Source organism: Scyliorhinus torazame, chromosome 10, assembly GCF_047496885.1.
Source record: "Scyliorhinus torazame isolate Kashiwa2021f chromosome 10, sScyTor2.1, whole genome shotgun sequence".
Lineage (NCBI taxonomy): Eukaryota > Metazoa > Chordata > Chondrichthyes > Carcharhiniformes > Scyliorhinidae > Scyliorhinus > Scyliorhinus torazame.
Genome location: NC_092716.1, coordinates 46,362,100 through 46,388,777, shown reverse-complemented (window position 1 = coordinate 46,388,777; position 26,678 = coordinate 46,362,100). Strand labels below are relative to the sequence as shown.

The 26,678-nt window shown below is 44.4% G+C and overlaps 1 protein-coding gene across 6 annotated transcripts in view; it reads left to right on the top strand.

Annotated features, from left to right (window-relative positions):
• zfpm1 (zinc finger protein, FOG family member 1) overlaps positions 1–17,995 on the top strand; it is a 292,105-nt gene extending 274,110 nt beyond the window's left edge. For all 6 annotated transcript variants that reach the window (XM_072518070.1, XM_072518072.1, XM_072518067.1 and 3 more), the window contains 2 exons: positions 12,341–12,484; positions 12,838–17,995. In XM_072518070.1, coding sequence (XP_072374171.1) covers positions 12,341–12,484; positions 12,838–15,338 — 2,645 coding nt within the window. In that variant the 3' untranslated portion in view covers positions 15,339–17,995. The remainder of the gene's footprint in view (positions 1–12,340; positions 12,485–12,837) is intronic.
• The last annotated feature ends 8,683 nt before the right edge of the window (positions 17,996–26,678 follow it).

The window sequence follows — 26,678 nt, the reverse complement described above, 5'->3', positions numbered from 1 at the left end:
GTGTGTGGGTGTGGGGGGGAGTGGAGGTCACTGGGGGGGTGGGAGCTATGATTTCAGGACTCTGGATGATGACGTTAGCAGTTGGAGACACAATACATGTGCCAGCAGACAGGGTGGGAATCGGCTTCCCGATTACCTTTTCTTATTCGGCAGCATCAGGGGTTGCACACAGCGATAAATGACCAGTTAATTTGTTTTAGTTTGGAGCTGTTTATTGGGGAATAAATGTGAGTCGGGAGATTAACAGACCTCTCCTGTTTTTGTTTCAAGTCTTTCCTTGGAAACTTCTATGTCCACCCGAGAAGGCAAACAGGCTCTCATGCAGAAGGGAACACCTTCAGCAAGACAGCTGCCTCAGTGCCAAGCTGATATGTTTGAAACATTCGTTTGTAAGATATTTTAAAAGGAAATCATGGGTTTAAAAACCGGATGCTATGTACGTGCCCTCAATGTCCAAGGTAGCCTCTATTTTTTAATCCCTTTTGAATTGTTCTTTTTATAAAATGCCACATGGATCCTTTCAATAACCATCTGACTAACCAAATATTGAAGAGGATAGTTTCAGTTGACAGTAGAATTGGAGAACTCTTCTTCCATCATTGGAGTTAATATAGTTGATCTGTTTTCAGACTGGTTGTGACTCTGTTTTGTAGAGCACAAGTTGAGACTCTTTTCTAGTAGAGGATAGTACTTTTTAATACTTTCACTCCCAGAAATTTGATTTGCTTTGTGGCATTAAGGTTAATGTGCAGGTTCAGTCGGCAGTTAGGAAGGCAAATGCAATGTTGGCATTCATGTCAAGAGAGCTAGAATACAAGACCAGGGATGTACTTCTGAGGCTGTAGAAGGCCCTGGTCAGACCCCATTTGGAGTATTGTGAGCAGTTCTGGGCCCCGTATCTAAGGAAAGATGTACTGGCCTTGGAAAGGGTCCAGTGGAGGTTCACAAGAATGATTCCTGGAATGAACAGCTTGTTATATGAGGAACGGTTGAGGGCCCTGGGTCTGTACTCGTTGGAGTTTAGACGGATGAGGGGGGAATCTTATTGAAACTTACAGGATACTGCGAGGCCTGGATAGAGTGGACGTGGAGAGGATGTTTCCACTTGTAGGAAAAACTAGAACCAGAGGACACAATCTCAGACTAAAGGGACAATCCTTTAAAACAGAGACGAGGAGGAACTTCTTCAGCCCGAGGGTGATGAATCTGTGGAACTCTTTGCTGCAGAAGGCTGTGGAGGCCAAATCATTGAGTGTCTTTAAGACAGGGATAGATAGGGTCTTGATTAATAACAGTAAGAAGTCTTACAACGCCAGGTTAAAGTCCAACAGGTTTGTTTCGAATCACTAGCTTTCGGAGCACTGCTCTTCCTCAGGTGATATCTTCACCTGAGGAAGGAGCAGTGCTCCAAAAGCTAGTGATTCGAAACAAACCTGTTGGACTTTAACCTGGTGTTGTAAGACTTCTTACTGTGCTCACCCCAGTCCAACGCCGTCATCTCCACATCATGATTAATAAGCGGATCGGGGTTATGGGGAGAAGGCAGGAGAATGGGGATGAGAAAAATATCAGCCATGATTGAATGGCAGAGCAGATTCAATGGGATGAGTGGCCTAATTCTGCTCCTATGTCTTATGGTCTTAGCAAAATTAAACCGTTTAAAATGGCAATTGCATGACTTGTATTCTTTGTTTGATTCACCCGAAACAAAGGTGCAAGTGTCAGCAGCCATTCTATTTGTGCATCAGCTCATATGGACTGGATGTCAGTGACATCTTGTGCATTCTTATGTTCAGATTCAGACAGACGAGCATTCTCGCACCCTTCACGTCTCAAGGCACTTTACAAAGAATTATGTACTTTTGAAGTATAACCACTGTTTAGGAAATATGGTAGCCCGTTTGCACACAGCAAGCACCTGCAAACAGCAATGTGTTAATGGCCAGATAATCTATTTTGAGTGATGTTGGTTGAAGGCTACATATTGGTCAGGAAATTGGAAGAACTCCCCTGCTCATCCTTGAAACGTTTTAAGGTATTGTTATACGTGCGTGCGCCTGAGGTCACAGATTTTTTTTTTAATAAATGTTTTTCATTGGGTTTTTGAACATAGGGGGTGGGATTCTCTGATCCCGAGGTTAAGTGTTGATGCCGTCGTAAACGCTGTTGCGTTTTACGATGGCTTCAACAGGCCCCCAGGAGCAGCTATTCCGAGCCCGACAGGAGGCCAGCACAGCACTGGAGCGACCCATACCGCTCCAGCTGCCGATACCGGCCTCAAATGGGTGCCGCGCGTCTGCACATGCGCACCGTGACTGGCATGATTGCACGCATGCGCGGCGGCTACCTCTCCGCGCCGGCCCCGACGCAACATGGCGCAGGGCTACAGGGGCCGGCGCGGGGCAAAAGAGGCCCCCAGCCCGAGAGGCTGGCCAGTCAACCAGTAGGCCCCGATATGGGCCAGGCCACAGCGGAGGCCTCGCCCCTGAGGTTGCACGCCCCCCCCAACCAGGCTGCAGCGGGACCCCCCCCCCCAACCAGGCCGCCCCCCAAAGGATGCACGCGGAGGTCCACCCGGGTAAGACCACACGTGGACGGCGATGGCGGGACTCGGATTTATTTTGCGCCCACTCGGCCCATCCAGGGCGGAGAATCGCCGGGAGGGGGCGCGTAGAGCGGCCTCCGACCGGCGCCTATGGCGCCGATTCTCCGGACCGGCGTCAGGGCGGCGTCGCGGCTTGGCTACTTTCCCCTGATTCTTGGCTATTCTTCTGCTTGTTCGTTGGCCATAAACAGGTCCCACAACAGTTGGGTGAATGGCTCCCACGTTCTGTGGAAGCTGTCATCCGACCCTCGGATGGCGAATTTAATTTTCTCCATTTGGAGAGATTCTGAGCGGTCGGACAGCCGGTCTGCAGCTTTGGGTGTGCTGCTGACTGCCAGCCGAACAGGATTCTACGGCGGGCGATCAGGGAGGCAAAGGCAAGGGCGTCCGCCCTCCTCCACATAAATAGATCTGGCTGGTCTAATATCCCGACGACCGCCACTTTTAGGCATGGCTCCACCCTCATCCGCACCACTTTGGACATTGCCTCAAAGAAGGCTGTCCAGTACCCATCAAGTCTGGGGCAACACCAAAACACGTGGACGTGGTTGGCTGGGCCTCCTTCACTGAGGTCACAGATGATCTCAGTTTAACATCTTACCCGAAAGACAGCACCTGTGGCAATGCAGGGACACCCTCAGTATGGCAGTGGAGTGTCAGCCTAGATTTAATGCACAAAGTTTCTGGTGTGGGACTTCAACTCACAACCATCTGATTTGGGTGAGCGTGCTACCACTGGACCAATCCTGACACAAGTTCGGTTTACGAAATATGCAAAATTGGTCTTCCTGAAATTAAATCCTTCAGAAATGTATTAAAAATTATTTTCACTCAATAAGGTTGAGCTGTATACTTTTCATAGTTCCCAATCCCTGTTCTTCAGATGCATACATCAAACTGTTCTCACTGCAGTTGAAAAGTAATTAAAGCAGTTGGGTTATTGTCAAGTCCAGCAATGTAATTGGAACAGTTTGAATTTTATATATTTATAGTAATCTTATTTTTATTCCACTTTGTATACTGTGTGTATATGTATGTGTGTGTCATAGATTAAGTATGTCAAAATATGTATGTTCCAATTCAAAATATAGCTCTCACTGGAACGTTTCTTCCTGTAGTTGCCACATTTTGTTAATGATTGTGCTTAAATTGTGCTCTGCCTTTGCAGGGAAGTTAATTAGCCGCAGGGAAGGACCATAGGCATCTCTCTCCTTTCGAGAGGCAAAATGGTTGTTTACAGCTTGAGAGGCACTACTCCACAAGCATCGTGCCAAGTGAGGAGATAGGTCTCCATGAACTACCACAGCCAGTATAAGGATTGAACTCGTCACTCTGCACCACAATCTACTTATCTAGCCAACCAAGTTAAATGAACCTGACACCAAGCTCTCTCCCCCTCCCAGTCTAGTCAGAAGCTGGAGAACCTATGGGAGAAAACTGCTTTGAATTTGACATTTAATTTGGGAACACTACGGAATCCTTCAAGCTGAATGTGAGCTAAATCTATCTTCAGTCTGAAGGCATTAAAACATCTCTACTGTCAATACAAATTACTTTCTCATGAGATCCATAGAATCAAGAGGGCATAGAACGCATCCTATCTGGCTGCAGCACAGCTTGGTATGGCAACTGCTCGGCCCGAGACTGCAAGAAACTTTAGAGAGTAGTGAACTCTGCCCAGTTCATCTCACAAACTCGCCTCCCATCCATTGACTCTATCTACACCTCCCACTGCCTTGGGAGAGCGGGCAGCATAATCAAAGACCCCTAGCGCCCGGCTTACTCAATATTCCAACTTCTTCCATGGGGCAGGAGATACAAAAGTCTGAGAACATGCACAAACAGGTTCAAAAACAGCTTCTTGCCCGCTGTTGCCAGACTCCTAAACGACCCTCTTATGGACTGATCAGATCATACTACACCCCTGTATGTTTCACCCGATGCCGGTGTCAATACATCTACATTGTGTACCTTGTGTTGCCCTATTATTTGTTTTCTTTTCATGTAATAAATGATCTGATTGAGCTGCACGCAGAAAAATACTTTTCACTGTACCTCGGTACATGTGACCATTTCCTGTCTTAATTGTTCTCATATATCTTTTTGGCATGATATTTTTGATATGTTGTCGTTAAGACTAAATATTTTGAAGAATACATTCCAGCTTATTCTATTCTTTTTCCATTTTACTAATTGAAAGTGAAATATTGTTATAACAGCAGTTATTGCCCCAGTATAAAGGCACTATCCTATTTTTTATTCCTTTTTCCACCAAGAATCTTGAATGAATATTTGCTTTGAAGACACTTATTGGTATTATTACAAGTAATCTACCACAGTGAATCTGATAGATTCTTTACTCAGGGAAGTGTGATACACAGATTCATCAGTCATTGTCACTTGTTCTCAGTTGGGCATTTAATCCCAGTTGGGCATTTGCTTCCCTGGAGCATCCTGTTTACTTTTCTCATACACTGAACGGTAAAACAATGCCTCCCAGGAGTGAAGTGAACCTGCTACTAGCAATCCTGGGAGGGCCAAAATTCATACTCTCAGATCGATAAAGATGAATAAACAAGGTGTAGCATGAAAGATGAAATGAAACGGAAGGTTTGGATTTCCTGCAAATCTAAATGTACTTAGACTTCACAGAAACCTGGAGCAAAGAAGGTGGTAGACCCGTCCTACCAGTGCTGGCTAACACCATGATATTCAATGTTTTCAGTTCTTTTTGAGCACAGATATAATTCATTTCCAGAATGAACATTCATATACCATATTTGATTCTGTATTTATCATTTTGCATGTTTTTGGCTTTCTTGCCCAGGAGATTTGCTTAGACAAATCTGTTGCCGTTTGTATTAATATGTAATATGGTCGGCAATGCAAGGTTAGTTTACTGGAATTCCATGGCCCATTTTCAAGAGTTTTCATGTAAACTGCATGTGTCTCTGGAGTGGAAACTGTAGTTTACACCTCTTTCTATTGCTGATAACAAAAACAACTGTCGCTTCATAGGAACATTATAAAACAAAGTCTATGACACTGAGCCACAGAAGGAGATATTAGATCAGATGGCCAAAAGCTTAATCAGGGAAGTATGATTTAACGAGTGTTGTAACCCCCACAAGACACAAGGGAACGAGCCGATCGATCTCCCAGTGGGGCTCGTGGAGTATGAGCTCTCCCACTGAGGGGTGGAGGCCCAACAGCAGGGCTCGTTAATTCCTCGAGACAAAAGCAGACCCAGAAGGGAGCCGGATGGCCCCGATTAGGACGAGATGTGCTCTTCACCACTGTGTGGACTTAATGTGAGTAAGCAATAACCTTCTTAGACATAGCCTTTCGGGACTCCTCATTGACTATCATATTGGCGACAAGGACAAAACAGAAAGCGTGGAAGGCGCTGCTGAACGCACAGACCATGGCTGCATCTCACAACAGAGGAGCAAGGTTAGCACTGGTTTATAAATGCGCTCTTCGGGAGGCAAGGCGCTTTTGACATGAACATAGAATACTGGGCTCAGTGTGCATTGCTGACAAAGGTGTAGGATGAGCTCAGCCGGTTGAAAGCCTGCGCATCGTTCGGATGGTACAATTGCAGAGTGGGCAGCACCTGTAATAGTAGTGCTGTAGCCGGATAAAACCATCCGCCTATGTGGGGATTACAAGCTAACAGTAAACAAAGCCTCTCGTTTGGATGGATACCAGATGCCATGCATGGAGGACCTCTTCGCAAAGCTGACTGGAGGACACTCTTTCTAAAGTTGATGTGAGTCGCGCATAGAATGGAAACAGGGTGGGATTCTCCGAGCCCACGCCGGGTTGGAGAATCGCCGCGGGAAATTCCTGCCACGCCGCTCCGACGCCTGTCACGGGCCGCTGAAATAGGCCCCCACGGCGATTCTCCATGGGTGACGAGCCGAAGCCCCGCCAGCGTGGTTCTAACCTGGTACCACCTGGTGGGAGCTTGGACCCGCGGTCGCTGTGGACGTCCTGGTGGGGGGGTGTGGGAACCTGACTCCGGTGGTGGCCTCCATGGGGTCCAGGCCCGCGGTCGGGGGCATCCAATTGGCGGGCGGCTGTGATCTGGAGGGGGCCTGCCTCCTTCCGCACGGCCTGCTGTAAAGTCCCCGACATATTGCTCCACACCGGCATGGAGATGGCAACCATGCGCATGCGCCGGAGCGGAGACAGCTGTCGCGCGCATGCACAACCCGCGCTGGCCGTCACGTGCATGTGCGGATCCACGCCGGCCTTGCAGGGCCGCCTTTAGGCGCCGGAGCAGCACGCAGCTCTCTGGTGCTGTGCTAGCCCCCTGAACAGTGATGAATTGCTGATGCCGGCGTACACCATTCCGGTGGTTACATCGGCGACAACACTTGGCCGGGATTTCAGAGAAACCGGGCCAGGACCTCCAGAGGCAGTACTGAACCAGACGGATGCACGACAGAGGTTTTTGACCTGGGGACACTGTATACATCCAGAATGTTGAAGACGATGCCCCGTGGATACCAAGGGCCGTGGTGGAACGGACTGCAACAGTACCTTACACGGTGCAAACATGGGAGTGGATGTTGTGAAAGCATGTGGACCACCTCTGGAACAGGGAACCAGCGTCAGGATAGGCCCCACTGGATGAGCCGTCTTTTGGCCCCGCTTGCCCGGCACGAAAATGTCTGGGAGCAACCCTCCCCGGGGTCCTTGACACTGAGATGCGTGAAGTAGAGGACTTGGTCCAACATTGAGACTCGAGCAGCCACATTTTGGAATACAGCATCGACAAGGAATGCCAACGGCACCCCCCAGATGATCTGTGTGGAAATAACATTCCCCAACATACTACATGCCCCCCTGACCCAGCCCCGCAACAGCTGGAGGTGCCCCAACCACCCTCTACAACAAAGGGACTTGTTGGACTTTGAGATCCTACACGGATGACCTGATCGATTTCCTCACGGGGCTCATGGAGGGCAGCATGGTAGCACAGTGGTTAGCACTGTTTCTTCACAGCTCGAGGGTCCCAGGTTCGATTCCCAGCTTGGTTCAGTGTGGAGTCTGTATGTTCTCCCCGTGTCTGTGTGGGATTCCTCCGGGTGCTCCGGTTTCCTGCCACAAATCCAGAAAGAAGTGCTGTTAGGTAATTTGGACATTCTGAATTCTCCCTCTGTGTACTCGAACAGGTGTCGAAATGTGGCGAGTAGGGGCTTTTCACAGTAACTTCATTGCAGTGTTAATGTAAGCCTACTTATGACAATAAAAATTATTAGAATACGGGCTCTCCCGCTGAGGGGTGGAGTCCCAACTGTGGGGCTTGTTAATTCCCAGAGGTAAAAGCCAGCCCAGGAGGGAGCCAGCATCTTTTGGATGGTCCCAGCTTGGACTAGATGTCCTCTTCGCCATTGTGTGAACTTACTGTGAGTAAGAAATAAACTTCTTGGACTTATCATTTCGGGACTCCTCATTGACTATCATAAGAAGTAACTCAAAAAAGGACAGGTATAGGGAGAGTATTCCAGAGCAGAGAGCCTAGACAACTCCAGGTGTTCCCACAAGTGGTAGAGCAATTAAAATCAAGGATGCTCAAATTAGTTTTAGATAAGAATTAGATAAATGCAGATACCTCAGAGGGTTGTGGGCCGAAGCAGCAGATTACAGAGATAGGGGGCTGGATTCTCCGCCGAAATCGCGTTTGGCCCGGGGGCGGAGAATCCATTTTTACGCATGGATCGTGACTGGCGCCGCTCCCGTGATTCTCCAGTCCCCGGAGAATCGCTCGCGCGTGGGTTAAGCAGCCATTGACGGAACCCCCCCCCACTCCCAGCGATTCTCTGGGCAAAACTGGCCGAGTTTCCGACGACGTGGTTCTAACCACGTTTTGCCTGTCGGGAATATCGGGTGGCGGCTGCGGACTCAGTCCGCGGCCGCCCTGGTGGGGGAGCAGGGGGACTGAGTACGGGAAGGGGGTGCCTTGAGGACGGTCGAGGCGGCGATCGGGTGCCTCGGATCCACGGACGCGCGCCATGTCGCAGTGGGCAGCCGCCGCTGTGCGCATGCGCGGACTCACGACCGGACGTGCAGGGGCCGTTTCTGGAGCCAGAGCTGTGAGCAGCTCCCTGGGGGCCTGCTAGCCCCCTGCCGGTAGGAGAATCACTCTTGACTTTTACATGAAAAGTCGAGGGCAACGGCAGCGTTTTTACGCTGGCCTGGGGACATAGCCCCATTTTTCAAGAATCCAGCTCCGGGAGTGTCATGGAGGGATTCGAAAAAAGAATTAGAATTTTTAAATCAAGACATTGTTTGACCAGGAGCCAATATATGTCAGTGAGCACAGGGAAATGGTTGAGTGGTGTGGTGCGTGTTAAGGCACAGACAGCAGAGTTTTGGATGACCTTAGGTTTAGTGAGTGTTAAAAATGGGTGACCATCCAGGAGTGCATTGGAAGAGTCAAGTCTAAAGGCAACAAAAGCATTAATGAACCTTTCAGCAGGCGATGAACCGAGTTGGTGCAAATAATTCTGGTGCAAGTAGGGAACAGAAGCTCATCTATGGGTCAAATTGGACCCCAAGATTGTGAACAGACTGGTTTAAACTCAAGACTGTTGCCAGGTGGAGGGGTGGAGTTGGTAGCTAGGAACAAGTTGGAAGGAATCCAAAAAGTATTACTTCAGTCTTCCCGATGCTTGATGGAAGGAATTTTCTGTTCATCCAGTACAGGATGTCAGATAAGCAATCTGATAGTTTAACAGCAGTGGGCGAGAAAAGGTTTAGTGACGGTGAGCTGGGTGCTGTCGGTGTACGTGCGAAAACTAATATTGTGTTTTCAGACAATGTCATCAAGGGATAGCAATTGTGAGTGATTCTCTGACTATGATTAGACAAATAAGAATTGAACCAGGATGATATGATAGTGGAGGCGTTGGAGGGGATGCTTGAATATCCACGTCAAAGGCTTCAAACTGGTCAAGAAGGATGAGGGGGGAAGGTTTAGTAAGGTGTAAATGTGACTTCAATAAGACCGGTTTTGGTACTGTGGCAAGGGTGGAAACGAGATTGAAGGGATTCAAACGGGGGAATTCTAGGGCAACACGGTAGCACTGTTGCTTCACAGCTCCAGGGTCCCAGGTTCAATTCCCGGCTTGGGTCACTGCCTGTGGGAAGTCTGCACCTTCTCCCCGTATCTGCGTGTGTTTCACCGGGTGCTCCGGTTTCCTCCCACAAGTCCCGAAAGATGTGCTATTGGGTAATTTGGACACTCAGAATTCTCCCTCTGTGTACCCGAACAGACGCCAGAATGTGACAACTAGGGGCTTTTCACAATAACTTTGTTGCAGTGTTAATGTAAGCCTACTTGTGACAATAAAGATTATTAAATTAAATTCTAGATAAAGATGAGAACGGATTTGGGAGACGGTAATATAATAAATGCCTTGTTCAATATGCTAAACTTTAGCAATTTTGTTTTTACTTATTTGCCCCAGTAAGCACACCTGCTTCAGAATTTTCTTGCCCCTCTCAGAATCCTGTTTTTTAAAAACATTTTTTTCAGAATTCCTCAACAAAATTCGTGTTTGCACATTGTTGCAAATTACTGTAGAAATCAAAATTAAGCCTTGGTAACATTGTGTTCAGTAGATAGTTCCCCATAATCTTACCCTTCAGGTTTTCTGTTTAGTATTATGGAGAGGTTTCAAGGCGATCGTATTTTGAATTCGATTTTCAAATTTGTGCAAGTTATTTTGGCACATAAGACCAAGTTATTCAGAACTCTGATACTGATCTGGATCTGAACTGCTCAACACAAGCCATTGACCAGATACAATTACCAAAATCATGTGCATGCTTGCACCAGTGTTTTACGGGGTATAAGAAAAAAATAATTTGGACTTCTAAAAGGCATTTAATAAGGTGCCACACAATAGACTTGAGTAAAGTTAGAGCTCTTGGAATGAAAGGGACAGCTGTTGGGAACATGGATATAAAGTTGGCTAAGTGAGAGGAGTCAGAGTAAAGGTGAAAGATTGTTTTTCAGAATGGAGGAAAGTTTATAATGGAGTTCCGCAGGGAATGGGATGCATGCTCTTTCTATTATATATTAATGACCCAGACCTTGGTATATAAGGCACAATTTCAAAATTTGCAGATGATATGATATGAAACTGGGAATAATGTGAACCATGCATAAGATAGTTTGAGCTTCAAAAAGGACATGGGTTGATCTAATGGGTGAACAGGTGACGAGATGGAATTCAATACCAGGAAGTGTGACGTGATGCATTTTAGTAGGAAGAATGCAGAGCGACAAAATTTTTTTAAAAAGGTACAATTCTAAAGGGCGTAGAGGGACCTGGGTGCATATTGCAGAAGTTATTGAAGATGACAGGACCGGTTGAGAGAGCTGTTAATACAGCATTCGCACCCTGGGTTTTATCAATAGTGGCATAGAGTACAGAAGCAAGGAGGTTGTGTTAAACCTGTATAAAACGCTGCTTTAGCCTCCGCTTCAGAATTGCGTCCAGTTCTGGACTCCACATTTTAGGAAGAACATGAAGACATTAGATAGGGTGCAAAAAGGATTCATGAGAATGGATCCAGGGTTGACGGACTTAGGTTACCTAGGTAGAGTGAGGAATTTAATACCGTTTCCCTGACAATGAGCGGGTTTAGATGAGATTTGATAGAGGTATTCAACGTCATGAAGGGTCTGCACAGAGTAGATGGGGAGAAATTGTTCCCATTGGTGAAAGGATTGAGAACTAGAGAGTACAGATTTAACGTAATTGGCAAAAGAAGTGACATTGATATGAGAAAAGCTTTGTTTACGCAAGTGGTTAGGAATGTGCTGTCTGAGAGTGTGGTGGAAGTACAGTCAATTGAGACTTTCAAAACAGAATTGTATCATTATCTGGAAAGGAAATATGTGCAGGGTTCTGGGAAAAAGTCAGGGGAGAGGCATTAGATAAATTGTTCCTTCAGAGGGCCAGCACATATATGATGGGCCGGGTGGCCTCCTTCTCTGCTGTAAACATTCTTTGATTTCTTTGGGGGATGGTTGAGGAAGTGTCTCTATGAATGTCGTCTATATGGACTTGGAATGCATTTGATAAGGTTCTGCATAAGAGTTTTTACAAAAATGAAAAGGCAAAGAATTGGAGGCAACATCATGATTTGAGTTGGGAATTGTTTGAGAGGTAAAAAGGTAAAGTCGCCATAGTCCCAGATGACCATTGGCTGCTTTTCCCTTTGAGGGGGACAGCTGACTGGCGGTGATTTAATCTGAGGATCACCACACCTCAGGCAAGGGGCAAGGTTGAGAAGGCGGGACCTTCATGAATAACCTCAGCCGTTACAGGCATTGAATCCGCGCTGCTGGCCTTATTCTGAATCACAAACCCGCTGTCTAGCCAAGTGAGCTATATGGCCCCCAAGAGGTAGAAGATGGACAGTAGCAATAAAGTCAATGTTCTCTGATTGTCAGGTCAAGCCAAGTGGTGTTCCCAAAGATTAGTCAGTGGAATTGAGTACAGATCAGTCATGATCACATTGAAAGACAAAATAGGTTTGAGGGGGCTGAATAGCCTACTCGTTCCACATGAAAAATGATAAGTAACTACATTTTTAAGCAAAGGATGTGTTGGTTTTAAAAGGTTAGAATAAGGCAAGAGTACAAAATTGAGAAAGGTGGTGCGAATTTTAAAAAACATATCTCTAAGACTGTTGTGTGGTTTGCCGCAGGTGTTTGTCATGGGTGTGGATTTGTCTCTACCACAAGAGATATGCTATACAGTCATCTACTTACCAATCATATGGCCTGCCAGTCAGGTTCAAAGGGTGACTCATCTTCCCCAAGGACGGGTACACCTGCACTTCCTCTAACAGGTAAGCAAGAAACACATGCTAGAAACATCCCACTTTCTGTTATTTAAGCGTCAGCATGAAATGGCAAATGCTTGCATCATGGTAGGTGTGTTCCTTATTTGTTGCATCACCTACCAAATTATATTTTTGTAAAATGATTTTTAAATGATGGAAAATATTCATATTTTAATATCTCAAAGGCAATGCTATTTGTTAACAATGGGGGAAAGTAACACCAAGTTTTCCAATTTGCATACATCGGCTGTATAGAATTAATTACCCCTAATTATGTTTGGTGGACTAAACAAGCTGAAAATCATATTGGAATTATTCAACTTTAATTTCTATTTTTTGTTGTATTCTATTTGTCACAGGTGTGAAAGTTGCAAATCCTTTCCAAAGCCTGAAGTGTAACCAGTGCGAGTATGTTGGGGATTCTGAATCAAACTTGCAGCAACATATTTTGTTGCACGTTATACAAGATACATTTCCGTGTAATCAATGCCATGAGAAGCTAAGAAGTGCTGCAGAGTTAGCCAAGCACATGGAAATTCACCAAGATAATGAGTCACAGCACAGTATGGAGGAAACAAAGGACAGAGATGACGAAAGACCTCCAGCTTTAAATAGAGACCTTTCTGAGGAACTTGATATGGTCGTGAAAGTCAAAGAGGAGCCTCTCAATTTGCACTGCGAAAGTGAAGGTAGGTCAGTGGAAGAGGGTCAGACAGATCCCACTCCTGACCGATCCTCCGATGTTTCGTCACCAAGAAGCACACTGATAGCAAAAGTTAAATCAGAATGTTCAAGCCCAACACCAGCCTCAAGCCTAGTCCACTGTGGGACAGCTTCAGTTATGCCCGAAGGAACAGTTCTAGTACCTTACATGTTCAGTCATGAAACTTCCACTTTTCCGCAAGCTTCTGAAATTTTAGCCAAGATGTCTGAGCTGGTCCACAGCAGACTAAAGCAAGGGGTCAACAACTATCCACTTCTTTATGCAGGAGCACCCATTCAAAAAGGAGCAACGTGCTATGAATGTGACATTACATTCAATAATATCAACAATTATTTGGTACACAAACGACTGTACTGTTACAGCCGGCATCAGCAGGCAGAAAACTCTACTGTGGATGACACTGTGAAGGATTCTGCACCCATGAATAGAAATGAGCCAGTAATTCATAGTCCAACTTCTGGAACAGAAAACCAGCACGCTTCTTCCTCCCAGGCTGATTCTGAAAGAGACCTACGGATACCAAATGTCGAGAGTAAAACTCCAGAAATCAAAAATGAGGACAGTGCCACAAAAGATACCTCATCTGAAGGGGAAAGCCTTAGTAGAGTTAGTGAAGGCAGCCGAAGTCCAAGCAACTCCGTTGAAGATTTTGATGATGACCCTTCAAAAACTGTTTGTGAAGCCTGCAATATAAGGTTTGCCCGACATGAAACCTATGTTGTCCACAAACGTTTATATTGTGCTTCAAGGCATGACCCCCCTGTTCGCAGACCAAATGGAGGAAAAGCAGCAATCCTTCAGCAAACTGTCCGTACACGTAAACGTAGAAAACTGTTTGAGATTCATGGTACTAGCCATCAACCTCTTCCTCCACCTTCCCCAAGTGAACTATCTGTTCATAGTCCTTCAACTGTCATCCTTGAAAGTGCCGGGTTATCCAACAATGTGGAAGCTTTGAAAATTAAACAAAAGGCTCTCTCACTTTCTTCAAGGTCATTTGATTCTCTTTCCCTGTCAACAGGTTATATATTAACAACTCAGTCCAGTGCAACATCACCACCAGGTTCAAGTTCAGATGTGGATGGACCAATTGATCTTAGCAAAAAGCCTCGTATTAAGGAGGAGCCGTTGATTCATGTTACCCCTTTGCGTCCAGCTTCTCACTTTTCAACAGACTATCATGAATGTACCTCCTGCAAAATTAGTTTCAACAATGTGGAAAACTATCTTACTCACAAAAAGTATTACTGCTCTGCTACCGCTCTTCAGCACATTAAGGTGGAGCATCTTGCCAGAGTGAAGATGCAGGCTTCGGCTTCAACAAAAGCTAAGAAAAATAGGATGGAAATTGCAGACCCCCAGATCCAAACTGAGGAATTGAAGAAAAAAGACATAAACACTAAATGTATTCCAGAAAGTCCAAACGTAGTACATGGCAGTATTACACCCAACAACTCTCCAGGAATGTATCACAGTACTCCAGATGTTTCGCAGGATGGGCCTCAGTTGTCGCCCCATGTTAAGACTTTCTCAGCACCTCAGCGTACTCATTCAGTCATCTGTCCCTATTGTCCACTTAATGGACCAATTGAAGGAGACCTTATTGATCATTTTAAGAATGCTCATGAATTGTTGTTGGCCAAGCAACTTTCAACGGGGCACACAGCAGAAGGTTTAATGCACGATATTTCATCACCAGGTCAACCCATGACAAACAGTATTTCTGAAATCAGTCCTCCGAATTCAATAGTTCCTGCCCCATCTCTCAAGTCAGTTGCTCAAATACAGAAGAATATCCCGAATGCCAAAGATCAAAGAGAATCTGTCTCTTCCCAGTCGTCAGTTGAAAGTCCTTTGCAGAACATCTCGCCTAAACCTTTAGTGACATCCTCCCCTAATGTTACTTTGAAAATATTACCAGTGCCTGAAAGCCCCAGGAACCTAGGTTTCAAATCCCTCAGCCCATCAATGAATGTTGACAAATCTGTTCAGACAGCCATGTCACTCCCAAGCCCAGTGCAGAATGGAAACTACAGATACTGTCGTTTGTGCAACATCAAGTTCAGTAGCCTTTCAACTTTTATAGCTCACAAGAAGTATTACTGTTCTTCTCATACTGCAGAACATGTGAAATAAGTTCTTGCATCTGCAAGCTATATTATAAATGTTTGCTCTGATTTTTGGCACAAATTACCGAACACCTCAATATCTGTGCATTTGCTGTACAGTTAGAAACAATCATGAAAACACAACATTGGTTTCTGGTGTTCAAATGTTAATCACATTCCACTTAATAAATGGCCCACAAAGAGAGATTTCTTTTCATACTATCTCCTTGAATTGGATTAATTTTCAAACTCTCATCCTTAGCTGGTGAAGTACATTAAAGGATTGTACTTTTTCAGTTGACTGAATAAGGATGATAATATACATTAATTCTTTCTTCACATCTGTTTACATGCCTGGTGTTTAATGTGCTCCATTTGAAGAAACCATGTGAAAGAGCCAATAGGCATGTTTACAAGCTGCATAACATAAAATATTTTTATAATTTCCCAAACCAAATTAATTTTATGCTGATTTTCTTAGAAACATTTTTGGAATATTCCATGTACTACCTTTGGGGTGAGTTTATAACAAAACAAGTATTATACTTTAATCACTTTCTTTTGACCATCTGGCACCTACATTTACCTTCGCTTCAGAGAATTAGCCTGCAGATTATGAATATCTCATAGGTTTGTTCATTGTTAAGGCCTCTGTAACCTCATGGGAGCTGGTTGAATTTCCCTCTTCTGAAGGAATTTTAATGCAATATAACTTTGTCACTGTTTTCAACCTTCGAGACATCCCATTCCATTAACAGTAGTCCACTCGCCATGAATGTCAAACCTTTTTTGATGGCCATTGGATGTATTTTATTTCTAGGACAGGCTTAGCTTTGATTGTCGGATTGGCCAGAACATAGTCTTACAAATTCAGTATTTTATAACTCAAGTCAAAAATATTGGAAATTATTCCCAAGAAAATATTGAAACAGTCACACGTTTTCTCTCAATTTTTATCACACAAATACTGACAGTTGAATACTACTGAAATATTGAAAAGTGATCTCTAGGGGGCAGAGGAGTTTAAAACTAGTTTGTGTAGATGTAGTGATACTCTTGCTAATTGTTTAGTTAGTGCATGCTAACGCTGTCGGTCTTCATTTCAGTACATTCAATTCAACTGTAGTAATGTCTCTAATTTTTATTTATTAGTGTTGTATTTATTATCAGGGTTTACATGCAAAGCCAGCACCAAAGCAAAAATGTGCTAGCAACAGCATTATCTTTTATTTTTGAGCTTTGTTTACCAGAACAGGACTCAAAATTAACACAGTAAATGCAATGGGGAAAAAATAATTTGAACTGTTTTGTTGTACAATATCCATAGGTCTGATGCATCCCAGGATTAATTGCCTTTCTTTTGCATTTTATTATTTGTAGACAAAGCTTACCGCTACAATGTACATTGTGTGCTTAATGAATGGAATGTTGCCATGGTGCTTTAATGTGAATGATCCCTAATCTTTATCAGTATGGTCGTCTTCATGAATAAACGTTGGTCATAATTGTGTTTTATGTTGGTCATCTAAAAGATGTAATGTTAGAAGAAAGGAACAAGTTTCTTTGTTCAGTGGCATTTGTGTGAGTTAAAAATAAGCCGGATAAAAGGAGGGAGAGATGGCCATCAACCCGACTGAGCCAGTTCAATCTGAATAAATATCATGGCTTTTGAGCACAGGATAATACAATTTGGCCCATAATACACATGACAATGTTTGATGTAAATCTGACTTTCTCTCTTCACCTCCTTCCACTTTCTGGCCCCCACGAATGAGTGTCATGCTCTGTTTGGAACTAAACAAACTAATTTTTCCTTTGTCAATGGAAAATGAGAGGCAAGAATGGCAATTACACCAAAATGTCTGTGGTACTGAGCAAGCATCTTCTGTACTCCCAGGCAGATTCACTTTCTTTCTTTCGGGCCAAACATGTTACTGACCAAATATTACACCTGTGGACTGTTACCTACAATGCCTTGGAGCTATATTATGGCATAATTTTAAACATCATTTTGATTTTATTCATCCAAAAGATTGTTACATCACTAAATTAAATAAAACACCTATGGCTACTATACAGTTTGTAGACTGCAAATATTTTCTAAAGATTTATGAAAGCAGTGACATTTAAATGAAGTTGGATCAAACAAAAGGTATATGGTCTCTGAAACTCTTGTTTGCATGATTGTTCCTATGTAATCAAAAAAGCTATGCTTTGGTTGCACGTGTGTCTTTCTCAGACTTTATGAAATACAAGATTTTTTACTTTTCCAGAAGGTGCTGTTAATTTATTTATATTGTAGAGCAGTGTTTAATAATCTGCGGAATAAACCTTGACACATGTCTCTCTCTACAAAGCAGTGCTAATGGATGTTCAGTTTAATAAACCCATTTTTACAATTTTTGCACTGTACTGTATAAATTCTGCTGAATGATGTAGTTTAGAAGCTATTTACAGGATATTTATGTTTCAATTCAGCACTTTTATACCTCTGAATTTGCCTAATATAGTGACCAATAACTTTCAACTCTCAATTGAAAGCTGCCTTCAGTGATTTAACTATTTCTAAGACTGATCATGTTGCTAAATTGAATGTCATTCTTAATTTCCAATTGGGAATTGACCCCTACACACTAGTTTGAGCTATGCATGCTAATAAATTGTCCAGTGGGACATCTGAAGCACTATATGCCTTGCTTGTCTTTGTGAGTCCTTTTGTATAATATGTTTCTCTCTGAATCAGTATCTTCCTTCAGACAAAAGTAATTGCAATTTTGCATGAAAAGACAAAACCACAGTGAATACATTTTGTCAGTGAGATTGGACTTTTCCATGGACTCAACATTCATTTTGTCAGTGAGATTGGACTTTTCCATGGACTCATATTATTCCCTTTGTTGTGTCTATTATATTCTCTTCTCATATTGGACTGGATAAGCTAGTCTGTGATGCGCCTTGAACATGGAGGAAATGACAATTTGATACTGTTTTGAGTTCATTCACAATGCTTATAAATCCGTGGGCAGCACGGTAGCATTGTGGGTAGAATTGCTTCACAGCTCCAGGGTCCCAGGTTCGATTCCGGCTTGGGTCACTGTCTGTGCGGAGTCTGCACATCCTCCCCGTGTGTGCGTGGGTTTCCTCCGGGTGCTCCGGTTTCCTCCCACAGTCCAAAGATGTGCAGATTAGGTGGATTGGCCATGATAAATTGCCCTTAGTGTCCAAAATTGCCCTTGGTGTTGGGGTGGGGTTACTGGGTTACGGGGATAGGGTGGAGGTGTTGACCTTGGGTAGGGTGCTCTTTCCAAGAGCCGGTGCAGACTCGATGGACCGAATGGCCTCCTTCTGCACTGTAAATTCTATGATGATCTATGATGAAATCGAGCACGAGTTGTTTCACACACAGTCATTGGATAAGGACAATATGTAAATATGGAACAGTGGTGGGCACTGGAGGGTTTCTTGTAATATGGCCTAATGGATTAGTAATAACTGTAGTTGAACTATATTATTTTAGTTTTCACAAGACTCTCCTACAAAAGAATAAGTCAGTGACTCAAATACGCAAAATATCAACTTTGCCATCTGCATGCAATTTCAAAAGTTACTCCTGCATACTGTAATTTCAAAAGTTACTGCTGCATTCTGTAAGTCAAATTTGTAGGGTCAAAGGATTGAGTTTTGGTTCTGTGCAGATGTGTATTAATGCTCCATCCTTAAGTTTCCTCTTGTTGAGGGTAAATTGGTGACATTATCTTGCTGCTGTAGTTCCCATAATACTCCACGAAAAATGAAAAAAATGAAATGAAAATCGCTTATTGTCACAAGTAGGCTTCAAATGAAGTTACTGCGAAAAGCCCCTAGTCGCCACATTCCGGCGCCTTTTCGGGGAGGCTGTTACGGGAATTGAACCATGCTGCTGGACTGCCTTGGTCTGCTTTCAAAGCCAGTGATTTAGCTCTGTGCTAAACCAGCCCCAGGCATTATGCCTGACCTTGTTCCTACACTTCATCTTAGACAAAAGACCCAGGGTGGGTTTCTCCATCCCACTGCTCCCATTTTCTGCTGCAGCATGCCCCTGTTGTAGCGTGATCCTCTGTCCCGACAGCCGGTCAATGGGGTTTCCCATTGTGAGCATCCCCAAGCCATCGCGAAATCCGCAGGCCTGAGTGCGCTGCCGGCGAAACGGAGGATCCCGCCGACGGAGAATTCAGCCCCCAGTCTTTCCTGCAAATGTATTCCCATGAATTTCTAATATTATCCTTGTACATCTTCTGTTCATCCTGTTCAGTGGCTGTATATCATTTTTCTAACATGGTGATTTAATGCAAAGATAGAGACCGGTTTAGCACAACTTTCCTACTTTTCAACTTTATCGCTCTGGCAATAAAACTGGCTGTTTGATTTGCTTTATTTAAGGCCTTTCTAATCTTTGGTGCAACACCTAGTGATTGATATATTTATACTCCAAAATCCCTTTGTTCCTCTACTTCATCCAGACTTGCACCTCCATTTTCTTCCTACCTAAATGCACTAGCTCACATTTACCATGTTGAACTTAATTTGCCAATTATTAGTCCATTCTGCAAATTTCATAGAATCCCTACACCAGTCAGCCCAAGGAGTCTGCAATGACCCTCTGAAAGAGCACTCCAGCCAAGCCCACTCCCTCGCCCTATCCCAATAACCCCTTAGCCTAACCTACACAACTTTGCACACTAAGGGCCAATTTAGCATGGCCAATCTACCTAACATGTACATCTTTGGATTGCGAGAGGAAACCGGAGTGCCCGGAGGAAACTCACATAGACCGGGGAGAATATGCAAACTCCACACAGTCAGCCAAGGTCCAAAATTGCACCCAAGTCTCTGGCGCTGTGAGGCAGCAGAGCTAACCACTGTGCTGCCGAGCCATTTGTTAATGTCTGCCTTTAAATGGTTGGATAAAGGTAGAAAAAATGTTGAAAGACTGGACTGAATGCTGGAGTCGTTTTGCAAATTCCAGGCACTTGCCATCAATGCAGCAAGAAAATGGAAGAGATGGATAAGGAATCAAAAAATTGAAATGAGAATGGGAGAGGGGGATGTTAATCATGGGCATTTGTTGCTCAGAAAGATGAATACCCATGTACATCATTATATTTATAGTGCAGGAAATATTGGAACAATAGCTCAACAATACAGAAGTTGGAAATTAAGGGCGGGGCTTTCTATGCGCCCCCGCGGTGTGTTCCGCTGAGGCGGCACGCTATTGATCCAGCCACTGTCAGAAGGGTTTCTTGTCCTATGCACCCCTCCACCACCAGGAAACCCACGGTGGGGGTTCTCTGTCAAGAGGGACTGGAAGATCCCGCCGGTGAGAACGGCTGGAAAATTACGACTAATACCTTATTGATGCAAATGTATTCTGTGTGATGCAAGCTAATGCATGATTTAGATAAGACCCTTAGGAATACACAGGGAAACGCTGGTTAATGCAATTAGTACATATTAGACCTGCATAAGCACGATGTCTCTGAGGATACCTGAACAGTTCAAGCACCTTCATTTGAGGCAATGAGCTTTCCAATGGGCAAATCGCACAAATATTCATATAATTAGGACCCCTGGTAAATTCTCAATTATATCTCTTAAAGACATGGGGCTGAATTTTAACTCCCAGAAACAGGTGACTCAGCGTTGGACTAGAGGTTAAAGTTCAAAAATCTGAAACGAGAACCAAATCCACTTCAAGCCTGTCCACCTCTGGTTTAAGATTGAACTGGGACAGTTGGGCTGCTGACCAATTGGCTTGCTGGAGGTGTGTCATCAATTAAATATTAAAGTGAGGGTTTGGTCTCCATTTTACAGCCATTATATGTTTAACTCGTGTCGGTTGTGTTTCCCAAGGCTCGGAAACCGAACAGCTGAAATGAAGCAAGGGGGCTGAATCCATGAGGTACGTTTCTTTATACCTGCTGGAGCAAGAGTGTGTCCGTGTACTCAACAAACCCCTACACCCACTATCAGACCCCTCCCCTTCCTGCAACCCTTTGAAGTCTGGACCCCCCCCCCCCCACATTATCTCCCCCATCTCTCTACCATCTTTCTACCCCACACAGAACCTCTCACTATATAAAAGTAAAGTAAAACCAGTTGAGTTCAGTTGGCTGGACAGCTGGTTCGTGGTGCAGAGCGAGGCCAGCAACTGAGGTTATTCATGGAGGCCCCGTCTTACCTTGCCCCTCGCCTGAGGTGTGGTGATCCTCAGGTCAAATCACCACCAGTCAGTTCTCTCCCTCAAAGAGGAAAGCAATCTACGGTCATCTGGGACTATGGCGACTTTCCCTTTTTACCTCCCAACCACTTACCAACTCGTATCATGATGTTACCTCTAATTCTATGCCTTTTCATTTTTACAAAAACTCTTGTGCAGAACCTTATCAAATGCATTCCAAGTCCATATATGCAACATCCATTGACCATGGTGATTTTTTATTTTACCCCACACATACCCTCTCACTATATAGACCGAGGCTCTCCTCAGCAGTGGACTTGTACTCTGTGCCCCTTATTAGACAGGCCACCAATCTGTCAATCAGCTACCTGTGGGCAGGAGAGTGACCGCTAACGATTTTTAGGTTCAAAGCTGGGAGCATCCGAGAAACCCCTTCTTCCTGACCGCAAAACAGCATCCACTTAGAGAATGTGCCTCTCAGCAAAAAGTCCTGGCCATAGACCATGTAGTATCATCCTAATAGAAATCAATCAAAAACCTTGCAGTTCAAGGGGCCAGGGACTAACCTACTTTCTCAGATAGCCCAAGTCCATTCTCTGGTCAAAACGAATTGGGATTGATTAAGCAAGGCTCGTCTGTGGATTGTTGCCACGGAACCGATTGGTTTCCAGAGAACTTGGCCTTGCTTCGTAAAGTGCGTAAATCCATGTTATTTGCTTTGTTGCCCAACAGGTTTTGATTTATAAACTCTTGGATAAATTATCCGTGATCTGTTCATCACATGACGATGAATCCCTCCGTTTTTTTCAGTTTTGTAGCTAACCCTCTTCCTCTCTTCTGACAACACTGTAGAAGACAGTTATATAACTGTACTTTCTGAGCGGCTATGCAGTCGACCAAAGGCAGCCTGCTCTGTTTGTAAATTTAACTGCTGTATAAAATATTGTTTTTGGGTGACAGATTTGCAGTTGTAATTATTTAGTTTGTTGTTCAAGCTGGAAGATTTTTGGCAATCTACATTTCTTGGCAGCGATAGTGTATTAAATCATGCTGAAGGCCCACCCAGACTAATTCTGCCAATCCCATTCAGCTCTAAATAATCCTGGGTTTCCCTTCCATGCTTTTCAAATTATGATTCTGTTACAGCGACTCACTTAATCTTCATCTCTAGGATGTTGGTATTCCTTTCCCAGTTTCCAATTTAATAGGAAGTGAAAGAAAAAAGAAAAGGCATTTTTCATGACCGTCAGTTTAAAAAAGGTCAGATGTTCTGAGTTCAGGCGACAGGTCATCAACCGGAAACCTTAGGCAGGAGTTTACTGTCCCGCAGGAGGGGGCAGCAGGACGTGGCTGAGTGGCTCCCAGGCCATGTCCCACCATTGTGGAATTTTACCAACGGCAGGACCAGCTTCAGACAGGACCATTGACATCGATTCTACCGGACCATGCTGGTGGATAGATCAATCCCCCCCCCCCTTGCTGGAATGGGTCCAAAGATGTGCTGGTTAGATGGATTGGGCTTCCTAAATTGATCCTCTGTCCAAAGGTTAGGTGGTGTTGCGGGGATAGGGTGGGGGATTGGGCTTAGGTAGGGTGGTCTTTCAGAGGGTCGATTGGCCGAATGGCCTCTGTCTGCACTATAGGGATTCTGTGACTCTAAAAACTCTTCCAATGGCAGTCAAATGGTGGGAGATATGTTTTAATTTATACAGGGACCATGGACAGCGAAGTTAGCCCCTGTGACCCTTAAATAATTACAACCGCAAATCTGTCACTTAAAAACAATATTTCATAACAGCAGTTAATTTATAAACAAGAGTTTGGCTGCCATTAGTCAATTGCATTATAACTTTATTATTAAAATTAAAATTCTTCAGCCTATCTGGTTGAGGCGCAGGGTCCCTGCCTTTCTCAGCAGTGGCCACCATTCGTGGTGGCACTGCTGAGCTGCCGACCCTCTGATTTGCAAGTCACATTCTGTTGACCATAAAATCAATGGGGAAGTTCTGCTGGCTGGCTGTGCATGTTGCCGACATGCGTTACAGCCGCTGTACAAACCCTGACTTTTTGATAATATTCTACACCTTGAATCTGTTCTCTCCCAAGGATGCTGCCAGGCCTGCTGAATATTTCCATCATTGTTGGTTTATATTTCGGATTCCCAGCATCCGCACTATTTTTATTTTTTATTTTAATGCCTTATTTTGATGCTTCCCTTTCATTAGATTGCAGGACAATGTGCAGAGTAACAGTAAGAAGGATAACCTGAGAGGGATTTATTTTCAAATAGCTTTGTGTGTCTGAGATAAAAATCATTAAAACAAACTTCAACCAAAGCTGTAATGGTGGGAGTAATCAAATCAAAATGCATCTTATGTCACTGAAAAGACCCTGAGCTGATAGATATTACATGTTGGGTAACATTGAAACATAAAAAATAGGAGCAGGAGGAGGCCATTTGGCCCCTCGAGCCTGCTCCGCCATTCGTTATCATCGTGGCTGATCATCCAACTCAATAGCCTGATCCCACCCCCCCCCCCCCCCAATTATCCTTTGATCCCCTTCTCCCTAAGTGCTATATGTAACTGCTTCTTGAAAACATACAATGTTTTGACCTCAACTACTTCCTGTGGTAATGGATTCCACAGTGCTCACCACTCTCTGGGTGAAGAGATTTCTCCTTATCTCAATCCTAAATGATCTACCCTGTATCCTTAAATTGTGATCCCTGGTTCTGGACTCCCCGGCCATCAGGAATATCCTTCTTGCATCTATCCTGTCTAGTCCTGTTAAAGCTTTATAGGTTTCTCTTTAATCCCCCTTCATTCTTCTGAACTCCAGCGAATACAATCCGAGTCGATTCAATCAGGGGCTGGTTTAGCACAGGGCTAAATCGCTGGCTTTGAAAGCAGGCCAGCAGCACGGTTCAATTCCCGTACCAGCCTCCCCGAACAGGCGCCGGTATGTGGCGACTAGGGGCTTTTCACAGTAACTTCATTTGAAGCCTACTTGTGACAATAAGCGATTTTCATTTCATTTCATCTCTCCTCAAATATCAATCCTGTCATCTGAGGAATCAGTCTGGTAAACCTTCTCTGCATTCCCTCTCAAGCAAGAACATACTTCCTCAGATAAGGAGACCAAAGCTGCACGCAATATTCCAGACGTGGCCTTACCAGGGCGCTGTATAATTGCAGCAAGACATCCCTGCTGCTGTACTCTAATCCTTTCGCAATGAAGGCCAGCATACCATTTGACGCCTTTACTGCCTGCTGCACCTGCATGCTTAGCTTCAGTGACTGGTGTACAAGGACTCCCAGGTCTCATTGCATATTCCGCTCTCCTAATTTATGGCCATTCAGATAATCTGCCTTCCCGTTTTTGCTACCAAGGTGGATAATCTCACATTTATCCAAATTATACTGCATCTGCCATGCATTTCCCCACCCACTCAACTTGTCCAAATTTTTTCATTTATTTGTTCATTCATGGGGTATGGCAGGCTGGGCCTGCATTTATTGCTCATTTCTAATTGCTCTTGAGGGGGCAGTTAAGAGTCAACCACATTGCTGTGAGTCTGGAGTCACATGTAGGCCAGACCAGGTAAAAATGGCAGATTTCCTTCTCTAAATGACATAAGTGAACCAGATGGGATTTACAACAATGTTTTCCTAGTCATCATTAGACTTTTATTCAATTCAATTTTCACCATCGGCAATGGCGGGATTGGAACCCGGCTTTCCAGAGCATTACCCTGGGTTTCTGGTTTACTAGTGACAATACCACTATGCCACCGCCTCACACTGAAGGAACTCTGCATCCTCCTCACAGCTCACCCTCCCACATGGCTTTATGTCATCTGTAAATTTGGAGATATTACATTTAGTTCCCTCACTAAATCTTTAATATATATTGTGAATAGCTGGGGTACCAGCACCAATCTCTGAGGTACCCGCTAGTCACTGCACAGTATTTGGATGAAGAGCCATTTATTCCTCCTCTTTATTTCTTGTCTGCCAACCAGTTTTCTGTCCATCTCAATACACTACACCTGATCCCATGCTCTTTAAATTTACACGCTAATCTCTTATGCGGGACTTTGTCAAAAGCCTTCTGAAAGTCAAAATAAACCACATCCACTGGCTCCCCCTCATCAACTCTACTAGTGCGGTCCTGCCACTGTTTTCCAAGTGCTTTGCTAATGAATCTTTGATAATGGATTCTAGAATTTTCCTCATAATTTTCCTATAATTCCCTGTTTTCTCTCTACCTCCCTTTTTTTTTAATGAACATTTTATTGAGGTATTTTTGGTATAGTGACAACAACAAAATAAACAATATACATGAAACCATAAACATCGTGCAAAAGCCATTTACCGCTCGTACAGGTCCCATCCTTATTGACCCCCCCTACTCTAATCTAAACTACTCCCCCTCCCCCCCTGCCCAGTCTGCTGACGATTAATTTCCGCAAAGAAGTCGACGAACGGTTGCCACCTCCGGGTGAACCCTAACAGTGACCCTCTCAAGGCGAACTTGATTTTCTCCAAACAGAGAAAGCTAGCCAGGTCTCCGACTTTGGAGGCTTTGAGTCCCTCCAAGCTAATAGTATCCGTCTCCGGGCTACCAGGGAAGCAAAGGCCAGAACATCTGCCTCTTTCTCCCCCTGGATTCCCGGGTTTTCTGACACCCCGAAAATCGCCACTTCTGGACTCAGCGCCACCCTTGTTTTTAACACTGTGGACATGACATCCGCAAACTCCTGCCCGAATCCCCTAAACTTTGGACATGTCCAAAATATGTGGACATGGTTCGCCGGTCCTCCCGCACATTTTGTCCTCCACCCCAAATCATCTGCTCATCCGGGCCACTGTCATGTGAGCCCAGTGAACAACCTTAAATTGTATCAGGCTGAGCCTGGCACATGTTGCAGACGTGTTGAATGTACTCAATGCGTCTTCCCATAAACCATCCTCTATCTCACCTCCCAGCTCCTCCTCCCACTTGCGCTTCAGCTCCTCGGTCTGCGCCTCCTCCGACTCCATAAGCTCCTTATAAATGTCCGCGACGATCCCTTCTCCTACCCACCCTCTGGAAACTACCCTGTCCTGAATCCCCCTTAGTAGTAGGAGCGGGAAGGTTGACACCTGT